The 12,359-nt window shown below is 43.6% G+C and overlaps 1 protein-coding gene and 1 long non-coding RNA gene across 2 annotated transcripts in view; one reads left to right on the top strand and one right to left on the bottom strand.

Annotated features, from left to right (window-relative positions):
* Positions 1–4,390, bottom strand: part of SYNJ2 (synaptojanin 2) — a 62,935-nt gene extending 58,545 nt beyond the window's left edge. The window contains exon 1 of the mRNA XM_088527218.1: positions 4,257–4,390. Coding sequence (XP_088383344.1) covers positions 4,257–4,377 — 121 coding nt within the window. The 5' untranslated portion in view covers positions 4,378–4,390. The remainder of the gene's footprint in view (positions 1–4,256) is intronic.
* The window catches only part of LOC148594267 (uncharacterized), a 507,147-nt gene that overhangs the window by 222,247 nt on the left and 272,541 nt on the right, over positions 1–12,359 (top strand). The gene's annotated exons all lie outside the window — the stretch shown is intronic.

Here is a 12,359-nt window from a genome sequence, read left to right as displayed (position 1 = left end):
AAAACTACTTGTAAACTGTGCAGGTACAGACAGCAACGGGATTGCGAAAAAAGTACTAAGGTAAACAAGGGCCACGTCCTGGTTTTACATCCCTCCCCCTGCAAGGCTATGTCCATATTTCACTCAGAGTGTTAGCTGAGCCACATCAGAGTCACCACAGCAACTCTACCCAGAAATGAAGCTGCAGAGCTCCTCTGGGGCTAGCTGAAAATTGCACCTCTTAGCTAGGTGTAAATTTGTCTCTAGTGAAGGCTTCCTTCCTGCATCTGGGAGGCTTTGTTTTGTTTTCCTGGAGAGAAAAAAAAAAAAAAAACATGCAGTCTTATTTGCAAAAACATGCACTTCCTTATTATTGCATCTCAGGACTTTCAGAAGACTACTACAGTAGTTCAGGATCTGCTGTAATAGGTGTCTAATAAACCTCCAATAAGGTTAATTCCTGAATTAAAATGCTTACAAAAAAGTACGGTACACCCTTTAGCTTTGTCCTTGCAAAAGCACAAATACTGTACTGAACTTCTCTAGCAAACACTCCCGTTGACAGTCACAGAGGTGAGCTAATAATAATGAAGTTAACTTAGTATAAAAAAGAAAGTTTTAACACTAGAGCCTCAGCATGCAGTTCATTTAATCTATAAAGTGTTGAAATTGTAATGTGCCAGAAGCAGGAACTGCATGGATATCTATATTCACCACTGTGCAAGCAAAAGCTTTCAAACTGGTGACAAATTTTCAGCATCCTTCATGACTCAAAGCCTCTTTCACAGCACAACATAAGGAGCAATGGTCTAGTCTGGAGAATCCCTGAAGGATCGTTTCAAGCTCTCGCCCGTCCTGCTGGGCAGGACTAAAAATTTTGGGTTGCTAAAGGCAAAAAAGGCCTCTTGCAAAACATACTGTGAAATTCTAAACAGAAAGTTACACCCTCCTCCCTACAGTGACATCATGAGAAGAAAACAACAACTCATCATTTTTAAAAATACTGTTTACTTTATATGAAAACAGAAAGTTGTGTGGCTACCCTGTTACAACACCACGTAGAAAAGCAATGGGGGGCTCGGGGTCCTGTAGCTGGCTCCTCTCTGATTTTGTTTCCTTGATTCTTTCAAGAGCTTCTTAGGTTGATCTTCAGTTATATCCTGAGGGCTGCCAGGCACTAAAGAATACCTTCTCAGTACTGAGATTTCAAATGTACAACTAGTTTTTCAACTAGAAGTGTAAAATTACTGGATGTCGAAATTCTCGACTGTACCCAATTTACAACTAAAATCATCACAATTTAACATCTTCCTGCAGTCTTCTATTCACAACATGATATCAATTTTGATGTTTACATATTTGAAAAGATTTTATTAATTATATTGATTATGGGTTTGCCAGAGGTCTATGTCCTGTATACAAGTGCATGTCTTCTAGGTTACTTGCTTGTAACATTTCTTCTTCTAGGAGCGTTTTCACTCCATTCTGCTGCTTGAATTGGGTATTAAGGAGGAGGTAATTTGACTGGAAACATTCCCATCCCTTCTGGAAGGAAAAAATTGTAGAAGCAATCAAAATTCAAAAAGAATGCACATGGCATATCTTTCAAGAGTAATGTGTGATGTGTGGTAATTATGGAGAAAAAATAATGATGAAGAAGTAAATTTGTTTCCAGCCCTTTCCACACACGAAGCTGCTGTTACAAAACCGTAAAAAATTGCTGCACAATTCGAGTGCTCCAGGTACATCTATTTCCTTTTATATACATTGTGGATGCTTGCAAAACACACAGATATGCAATTTTTAAGACTAGATTTTAGGGACGGAAAATGAGAACAAAATTAAAATAATCCTAAAGCTAGTATATGTGAAACACACATATACAAAGTGTTAACCTTCCACTGCAATTTGCTGCAGGCAGTAGGGACCTGAAGTCCAATAAAACAAAATGAAGTTAGTGCTGTCGCTGACATCAACCTGGCTGGGGAGTTTCCTCTTCACAGTTCTTATAAATTTACCATCACGGTTCTGTTGTTGGATTTCCCCTCCTTTTCCGGTCCTTTGCTTCATTAAAAACAGAAGAAACCAACGGGCTCAACTTGATAAACCAGAATTTCCTAGAATACTGGAACTGACCCTATAGGCAGGGAAAGGGAAATCAAATGAATTAAAATGATAAAATTATTAACATGGAGTAGGCTGGATGCCAATGCATGGATGCTTACTATTTCTCAAGAGGTGACGTTTGACTTTCAAAGACATGGGAAGCATGCCACTATACAGATCCCTACTCAAAAATGTTTGCAGAAAATTAATACACATTGTAAAAGTCCACAAAAATTCTCTAATCTCTTTCAGTTACAGTAGTTCAAACTGAGGGATAGCAAGGCTGGGGGAGAGGAAGCTATTGAAATTATTTACCCTGCAAAAAAGTCTTAACTACTACTGATACAAATGGCTCAGTCACTAGATGAGCACTCATCTCTCAGCTTTATTTATGCACATTTGCTCTAGATAGCGAATTTCATCACAATAACGAAAGCCTAATCAAAACACATGGATGCCAGTAGAGAGCTTTAATGCCAACAGATTTTTGTCAGTACTGCCAGACTTTTTACTCTGTAGACTTTACACATTAAAAAATATTAACAATGGCAAAAAAGCTTAGAAAAAATATATTTTTTCTCTGCTTGTTAAGGTGTCATATTTCCAAAGAATTCCACAAGAAACAAAACAGCAGCATCTCTTTATCAGAAGCAGTCAATTCATTTTCACAATCACAACTGTTTTTATGAAAATCATCTGTCACTTGTAGCCCTTTCTTGGGGGGAGGGGAGAAACAGGGGGGCGATGGGGGTAAACGTTTTCTCTATCCATAAAATCCCTGCAATCTGAAAATGAAGCATTTTAGTCTGGATGTCTTGCAACAGTTTTTAGCAGAAAATGCAATGCAGCTTCTTCGCACCTCTCCTTGCTCTCCTCCATGGGCCCTGCTTCAGTGCTGACTTTGCAACTGTACAAAGCACAGAATATACCCAGTCCTCCCTATAAAGAGTTTAAAAGTCTACAGTTTAAATTTCCCCCCTTCCCCTTGAGCTGCTGGAGTACAGACTCCTATTGCACTGTAGGCTGTAGCATGACAGCAGGCACAGGACTTTTACTAGATGTAGAACAATTTAATAACAAAGCACAAGTACAACACATTCCTCTATGATACTTATTGTACCTGATACTCTCAATCACCTGGTTTTTATTCTGTGACTACCTAAACATTGGCAATGCTAATAGGCAGCAAGCATGGGCAATGGAGAGCCAGTACGAGACATTGCTGAGCAGGTATGTGACTTCACTAGCCCAGGAGAGAGCCAAGCTCCTCTCCTCCGCGAGGAGCCAAACAGTTAACAACTGTAGCCAGCCCAAGCGCATGCCAGGAACGGCACTGCAGCACAGCGCTTTGTGTTTCCTGTACGGGACATTTGTCTCAAGCAAGTCATGCAATCCAACCCAATCTCTGCTGGGAGCTGCACATCTGGGAGCTGCCTGGGACCCAATGGAACTAAGAGAAGTTTCTCCACGAGGTGCTTGCTCTGGGCCAGTTCTCCGGAGCCTTCTCTGCAATAAGGCTTGCACAAGACTCGCACAGGTGCTCTGCCCGGAGGCACTACGACCACCAAGGCAGACAAGGGACCGACCGCTCCTGCTCCTCCCAGCCCGGCTCCTGGCGAGAGGGCTAAGGGTATCCAGAGCAGAGGAAAAGCTGGTGAGGGGCAGATGGGCCTTGGGGTCTCACAGGAAGCAGTTGCTGGCTGAGATGGCAGCCAAGGGAGAGCACAGGAATCGCCCCGTGGCTTCATCAAGCAGACAGGCCCCAAAGGGTGCTGGACACCACGTTTAAAGCGAGCCGCTGAGCGTGCTATGGTCGGTACCCTGCACGTTTTACACAGGGCCAGGTCCCCACAACTCCCTTTCCTCTCCAGCCAACAAGGAGCGTGCCCAACCTCCCAGAATTGGCCACTGCCACCACACCCCACCGCTGAGCAACTGCCCACAAGTGTCCACGCTTCAGGGCCACCTCACCCCACGCACCCCCCATGCACCCCACCGGTGCCACACACATCCCGCACAAGTGTGACATCTATCCCACAGACACCACGCATGACCCACGGACACCACACGCAGCCCACCGACGCCCGTCCCGTCCCCTACACCCCTCAGGCGCGCGTCCCCCAGGCACCCCACGCGTGCCCGCCCGACGCCCCAGGCCCCGCAGCACTTACTGAGCGCCGCCACGGCGCCAGCCTCCAGCAGCAGACAATCGTGGCGGCCGCGCGCCTCCAGCAGCGCGCTGGGGCCCGGCTCCTGCTTCCAGAGCAGCCGCAGCCCTTTGCTCAGAGCCATGAGGACTGCTACAGGCGGCACCTCCCGCCGCTCGCGGGACGAGCGCTCCCCGCTTCCCGCCGGCCGAGCTGCCGAAGGCGGCCGCGCGCGCGGGATGTCCGCACTTCCCCCCCACCCCGGGGAGCCCCCGGCGGGCGCCAGCGCCCTCCCCCGCTCCTCCTTCCCCGTCTCGTCCCACCCCCGCACCCTCGCAAACTTTCGAGAGTTCACGGCCCTCCTCCGCCTCGCCGGCGCCTCCTGCGGCGCAGGTGCGAGCTGCCCCGCACGCTGCCCGGATACGAGGAGGGGCCGCAACGGCCGCCCGCAACGGCCGCCCGTAACGGCCGCCGCGCAACGGCCGCGCCCGCAAGGCGGGGCGGGCGCCCGGGGCTCCCTCCCCGCTCCTCTCTCCTGGCAGCGCCCCGAGCAGCGCGGTTGGGATCCGGGATTTCGGGGCTCTTCGAGCGTGCCCGGAGCTCTCGTTGGCACCTACAGCACCTGTGAAGTGTTCGGAGTCCGGTGTGCCGTTTAGCACAGCCACTATCACACAATGCCCACCCTCATTTCGCGTGAAGGCTGTATCGGGTGAAGTGCAGGTTTCTTCCAGAGTTCAGCCATGGCGAATAGAATGAACACATAGGTGCAGGTAGACAAATAGACTCAGATGAGAGAAAATTTGCTGTCATTTCCAATGGAGAAATATAATGCTGCTTTTATGTAAGGTAGGTAAACATGATTCGATTTTATTAATGGGGAGGAACACTACTTTAGTTTTATGTTTAGGGAAAGCTGCAGAGTCCAAATACCCCAAACACAACCTGTGGTTATTGTCTTGCCATAACGTTGAGTCCATTAGTCATCACCGTGCTCAGCCAGATGGGAGTTTGGCTCCCTTTGGACTTGTTGCAAACAAAACAAAAAGCAAACATTTTTTTTTTCCCTATCTCCTGCACCTCCATTTTTGTTATAGCTCATAACACTAATAAAAATAATAATGAAAAAAAGATTAATTTTATATATATTTATGTTGCCTTTAAAAATTTTATATATATTTATGGTGCCCTTTAAAAGAGATGACACTTTGGAAGGATCTGGCAGGGAAAGTGGAGTTGGTGTTGACAAAGGGTGTATCCTTTCTGCATCCTTATCTTCAATGCACTTTGTAAGGTGAGGTAAACAGTGATGGGCAGCGTAGAAGAAATGACCCAGAAAAGTAAACAGGATGGAAAAATGAATACATAGCTCCAGGTTCGGAGATTTTAGAGGTTGTAAGAAACAGAGTGTAGGTAACTGTTCTCTCTTTTAAACAGAAAATGTCTTGCTGTGCATTTCTTACAGACACGGCAGAGCAAAATCCATTTATACCTTTGTCATGTTTCCTTAGAGGAATGTGATTACCTGAGGTAAAATACTCAAAGTATCACTTAAGTAGAGTTGTCTAAGACAGTTTTATGACAGATGATTTTAAAAGGTTGCTCTGCATCGTTCGCCTAGGTGTTTAAAAGAACAAAAGAATCTCTTTTTTGAGTCTTCTGTACTTTTCACACCAAATTAACCAAAACACAGTAGTTTTATGCAGATTATCTCAGTGTCAGAACCATTAAACAAAATACTAGAGAATGCATTGGTGTGCCTAGGATATATTTTTTTCCAGCACTTCAAATCTATTTGAGGAAACAAACATGTAAGAGGGAAACTCGAATGAAAGTGGAAGGCTTCCAACCTCTAGCAGTGCATGTGACAAAGCTCGGCTTCCGTGGGTGAGGCAGAGGTGACTCAGTGAGTCCCTTTTTACCTGGTACTGTTGGACATGAACCCTTTATGAAAGCTCCCGTTCCAAAGCATCCCCCATTACTACCTTCTCATGTTTGAGAGGGATGCATTTTTAGTGTGTGGGATGTCATGATTACCAAAAAAGCATTCCCTTCTCTATGACCTCCATTTTCACCCAGGCCACAAACCCTCTCCTCCTTAGTGCTTCTCCATTTCATCCTCGGTAAACTTTTTTTTTTTTTGGTGGTGGTTCATTCACACTCGCTTCTTTGCTCTTCCTAACCCTCCCATCTTTGGTTGTTTGCTCTACCTCTGAGCAGCCACATACATTTTTCATGGCCTCTGAGCGTTCCCAGTTCCTAACGAGTGGGAGGCAGCCTCCTGATGTCCCCGTGGCCTCCAGTCGCGGGAGAGAAGTAACTGGACACTGGGCCCCTTCTACAGCTCTGCACACCGGGAGCGATCTGCACACCGGGAACGAGTACTTGGGAGGGGGCACTCACTCCGTCAACGCCTTCCCCTTATTTCTCTCCTTGCAACTGCTTTTCCAAATCCAGTATTTAGAAGAGATGGAGGGAAATCCTTCTCTGCCCAACAGAAAGGGAGGAACGTCAGTGCTTGCTGACCACAAAACTGCATGAAACGCAGTTCCGACAAGACTGCACTGGTCTCTTGGAGGGCATGCCTCCATGGTAAGAAGATAGCGTTAAACTAATGAGTAAATATTGGTACCTGTTAACTCACTTGTGCTACAAATTGTGTTGAAGATTATATCAGTACTGCATTTATACTGTAAGCACTGTTCTTTTGCTATCGGTAGTTAACAAAAGAGAATTCAGCTGTTCAGCTAGAGCAAGGCTACCTATGGAAGCTGTGATTTTGGAACGCTGCTGTGTCCTGAGTCACTGATCACTCTGATTCACCTCCCTGTCCCCTCTGAAACGTGCTATTTCAGAGACAAGGACTCTCACTCCCAGGTCTGTGGTAGCGAACGTTTATCGGATCCAGATAACTGCCCTACAGAAAGAGTCCTGTGCACTGACTGCTGTAGGCAGCATGGAGCATCAGAAGGAACCGCACAATTTGCCGGGCGCTGTACGTTGCCGATAGAGCTGGGGGCACCTGGGTCCCTGGGCTCTGGAGTAGAATGGGCGGGTGTCTCTGTAGCCCTACTTGACTTTCCACATGGTGTTGTCCTTGCAAACACTGTACAAAAATGCTTTGGTGATATTTTTAGCTTGTTTCTACTGTGTATTTGTGTGCATCCAGCACTGCACAGGTAGAATCAATGGTAATTTAACAAAACAAAACAAAAAAACCACCACTAATAAAACTCTGAATCTAAATATAAAAGATTACTCACAATGGCGCCACCTGGAGATTTACGGCCACTTGCACATAGCCTCAAGTGGTCACAAATTCCTCAGGAAATGTATGTGCCCACAAGGTCATTGAAAACATTTTGTTTTTCTGCCCCATCCCAGAAACTTTTGAATTTCAGTAAGTAAGCAAGAAATGGTGGAAATGCCTGAATGTTGCTTTTCCTGCACATGACACTCAAAAGAATTAGTAACTGCTGTTAACAAGCAAAACCTTTTATTGTTTTCATATTTTCTAGTTAATATTAGAATAACTTGTATTTAAAGCTGAAATTGTCATAGAGAAGCATTTGCAACATTTCTAGGCTAAAATAAATGTTAAAAACATTGCTCTGAAAGTGGCTGTGAGTTTTTAGTGCCAGCTCTTACAGACTTAGTGAAATAGACAGAGTTCTCGTTGGCTACACTTGTCTTGACTGTACAAATAACTTTTTTTGCACACACACACACACAAAAAAGTGCTATTTTGTAACAGAGACAGTCTGATACACTTGGAGCCTGGTCACTGATTCTCAACAAAAAGTCAATGACATTTCCCTTAAAGTGACTCTGAAAAGAATAAGAAGCACAAGTGATAAATTAGTATGTGCATTCATGTGTTTAGAGATTGACCTTGCCATGCATGCAAGAGGAATGATGCAGAGTGATGCAGAGACATTTGCTTAGGACAGTTGGCAGTATTCTCACCTTTCTGCTCCTTTTCACCTTTCTGCTCCTTCCTGCAGGTCACCTTTCCTGACCTGCCTTTCTTCTCCTTAGGAGCCCCTATATCTTTGTGATCTTTAGGAAATAGTAGGAAATTAAACTTTTAACTTTAGTATTTCTCTATCAGTGTTACCCTTTAACAAATTATTTGGAAGGGAGGCGAGGGGTTAACAAAGCAGACTGAAATTCCAGTCCAGCAAGACACTAAAACATATCCCTAACTTCAAACAGTAGACTTGATCTCACAGCTTCCTGCTCAGGTGAAATTTCCCAAGTGAACAAAGAGGGCAGGTTCAGGAGCTGAAGACGGTTGATGTGGGAGTCAGCTGGCTCCAGCTGCAGACTGAACAAGAGCCTGTCTGGCTGCAGGCTCTTGCTGCAGTTTGGCAGCAGGGTGCTCTGCAAATTCAGGCTCAACTTGTAACAGAAGAGGCCTAGAGATGCTGCATGGGCGTGCTAACTGTTTCATAAATGCTAATGTTAAATTGTGATTAAAGGGCTGTTGGGAGGCCAGTGGAATTTCTCACCTCTTCCAAATGTGCTTTAACTGTGGGCATGGTAATCAGAAGTGCTTTATCTAGTGAGGCAGGCTGGCTTCACTCACAGGTACCAGCCTTTTCTTATTAGGAGATTATTTTCAGTAACAGCAGCTGTTTTATAGCTCAACTGTCTTCATCCCAAAACTATGTGCAGAAGAGCAGCATTAGTCTAGTCAGACAGCATTTATTTGGTTAGGAATAGTGACCAGATATACAATTCTTATTCTTACTTCCAGACTGACATGTTTATGATTAGTGGTAGGTATGCCTCTGATGTTCAAAGCAATAGGAAACCACAATTTGTTCCATTCTTTCTTGCCTAGTTTTATGTAATTCCGTATAGGAAAACCAAAATGCTTTGTAAAATGAAAACTTCAGATTTAAAGTGAACGGCTTCATATCCACACAGGCAAAGACAGAGCATGCAAGTTGGTACCTTTATTTATTTATTTATTTTCTGCTGAGTCTTTGCCTTTTCTTATCTTCTGACAGACTGTGTACGCCTGTCACACAGTGGCACACTGTGCACACAACTGATTAAACATCAACTATGAAAGCAGAATTTCGTCATTGCCCCATATCCAGCTCCATAGTTTTGATGAGGGGGATCCTCCTGTCTGTGAATCAACTATGAAGAAAACTCCAGGCAATCCGAGATTTGCCTGTGGCCTTTCTCCAGGGCATGGTACTGCCACTATCATACCTGAAGAGACAAATCATTGGGCCAATACGACGAAGTAAATCCTCTTTTCATTCTCAACTACAAATTGAACTATTCTATTATAGACTCTCCACACCTGTGAGAAGAGAGATATCCAGTGTTGCTTGGAACCCATGAATTTCATTTTAGGTTGAGATATTTTAGTTAGCCAGATGGAAAGAGATGAAAACAAGGGTGGGAATTGCAACAATACAGCAGGAAGCAAGTTATGATACAGAGGATGAACTTAAAATATAAATAATTATAAAGAATAGGAAATGCCCTTTTACATTAAATGAGTCATAAAATAATTGGAACTGTTGAAGAGAAAATGCAGAGATCAAATCACAGCAGGGCTTCCTATATATCTAGATAGTTTTCAACATGCAGTACATTTTATTTCTTGAGAAAATATTTACTTCTGATCTGTCTCACTGTGATTCATTTGTAAATGGGTTCTGTTAACACAAGACTCTTCAGTTCTTTTGTCCCACTGAATAATACAGACTCCACATCAGAAAAGAGGAGCCCATAGAGCAGGTGAGCCCTACAACAAGGCATGTGCAATTGAGACAGGTGGGAGGAGAGGGCAGGAGAATTGAGGTTCTAATTACCATTAACTTATTTAAAGTTCATTCAGTTAGAGGTTGTCCTCAGTGTGATCAGACACTCAGGGGAGAATATTTCCTATGGCGTTTCAGTGTAAGCATTAGTAGAAGTAAGTTGTTTGAACATCCATGAGAATAACAGACTCATTTGACATGCTCTGTTTTCAGTGCTGGTTGTTTAGAGTTTTCTAAACAGCCTAGAACAGCTTTCTAAAAATTTTTGATTAGTGTTTTGCTAGTTAGCTGAGCACATGCTCCTTGTGTTCACAGAAATGCATATGTAAAAGTCATGGAAGTTGATATATCTTAAATAGTTTCATTTTCCAACTCTCGTTTTCTTCTTGCACATAGAAAGCTGAAGCAAAATTAAGGATTTTTGGGTGTATGTGTGAACAGAAGGAACTATTGCACATAACTTGTCTGTAAAAAAAAAAAAAAAAGAAAAGAAATTCTAGTATTTGACCAAAAAAAAGGTGGGGGGGAGGCAGGGGAGAGTGGTCTGTCTGTACAATATCACTAAAAAAGTCTAACTATGGCATAAACAGATTTTTAGAAACTGCTTACCTTCAGAAGCAATTAATTCATACTAAAGAGTGAGTGAAATCACTGCTTTCCAAGAAAAGGTAACTTAGTTTGGTGAACACGAGGAGAAAATGTCTCAACAGCTATTCTTTGACTCTTATTTGATCATGGATATATTAATATATTACCAGCCTTTTACTTTTTCGGTATTGCTCTTCAGAAAGATGTTGCAACTCTTTAAAACCACTTCAAACACAGTGTGTGGCAGCACTGGTCTGTGTGATCCTTACATAGGATTAGCCTATTTAAGAGAAAGAAGACTTAAAATAGTAACATAAGCCAAAATGGAGAGAAAGGGAGTATTCCACAGCCCCATAATTTATTTGACTTTGTGGTGAATGCAAAGTAAATGATATACTTTTTTTTTTTTTTTTTTTTTTTTTTTTTTTTTGAAAGGAAGGGAGATCAAGATAACACTATGCAGAGAGGTGTTATCTCTGCCACATCTGCTGCTGTAAAGAGGTGTTTGACTAAATAGCACAGTTTGAAGGAGAGGAACAGTCCAGAAAAGAGAGAACTGAATTTGACTTTTTAAATTACACCTAATGCACCAACAAAATCCATGAGCAATGTGTATGTACGGGTAAATGTAGATAGACAGGCTTTCATTCTTGCTAGTCAATATTTGATTTTTGAAAAGGTGACCTGTGGGTGTGTAATTCTTCTTCACTAAGATTTTGCTTTGCTTTTTTGCAAAAGAATTGCCAGTATGTCTGAGCCCGGGCTGTGCTCACTGCTAACATACCAAGCATTGCAGGAGCTGAGGTGCATTAGGAATCATTTCCTCCCACGCCAGATGCAGAAGCTGTAGATTACATTGTGCCCGTAGTGCTCGTGGGGAGTTTGGCCAGAATTACAGTGCAAAGGAGCTGAAATAATTGCGGGAGTCTGGGACTCATGGATTTCATTTAAAAAAAAAAAAAAAAAAAAAAAGTCTATATAGGTGAGTAGGCAAGCCTAGGACTCCTTGGGCCTCTGGATGAAAAGTTGCTCAGATTACAGCTGAACTATATACACACACTCTCTCCTTTTCCGTCTCCCTCTGCCCTGGCTAACTCCCTCTCTCCTGCTCCAGGGCCGTGAGCAGCACAGGCTCCCCCAGACAGCAGTGCTCACTGTGCGGCTTCTTGTGCTTCCCCACCTCCTTAGCAACCCGCCAGCACAAGGACCTTCTACCAGCTGGACCATCCCAGGCCTCCCAGTGATGGGGAAGTGATTTTAATGTATGGGCATGTTGGTATTAATCACTCATAGCACCCTCATGCTGAGCCCTGGCCCGGGCTCCCTGCTGGGCAATGGTGTAAATCTCTGCAACTCCATCCTAATAGCAGCTTGGTTTATATTTTATTACTATCCTGTAACAGCTGCTGTGTTTGACTTCTCACTTCTTTTGCAGCTGCTTATATTTTAAACAAAATCTTTATTGAGATGAAAAGTAATCTATAGGAAATAGATACCAACTAGAAAACTGTCCCTCATCTCTGAGTGGCCCTCACCTTTGTGGAGGGTGAATCATATGTAATTCTAGCAGAACCAGGTCTGCTAGAAGCTTGATTTACTTGCTGACTCTGGGAATAAGGATGCTGCACTAGCAAGGGAGCAGAGAGTCCCATCAAGGAACAAAGCTCCTTGAGAAAAATCAGATTGCTTGGCATTTAAATTACTCTTTGTGGAAGAGAACAGCATTTTTGAAAACAACTTGTGTATTTTTGGCCAT

Source organism: Tinamus guttatus, unplaced genomic scaffold (genome assembly GCF_059628265.1).
Source record: "Tinamus guttatus ecotype Peru unplaced genomic scaffold, ASM5962826v1 Tinamus_guttatus_pri_ptg000264l, whole genome shotgun sequence".
Lineage (NCBI taxonomy): Eukaryota > Metazoa > Chordata > Aves > Tinamiformes > Tinamidae > Tinamus > Tinamus guttatus.
The sequence above is the reverse complement of the archived record's forward strand: the minus strand, read 5'-3'. Positions and strand labels throughout refer to the sequence as shown.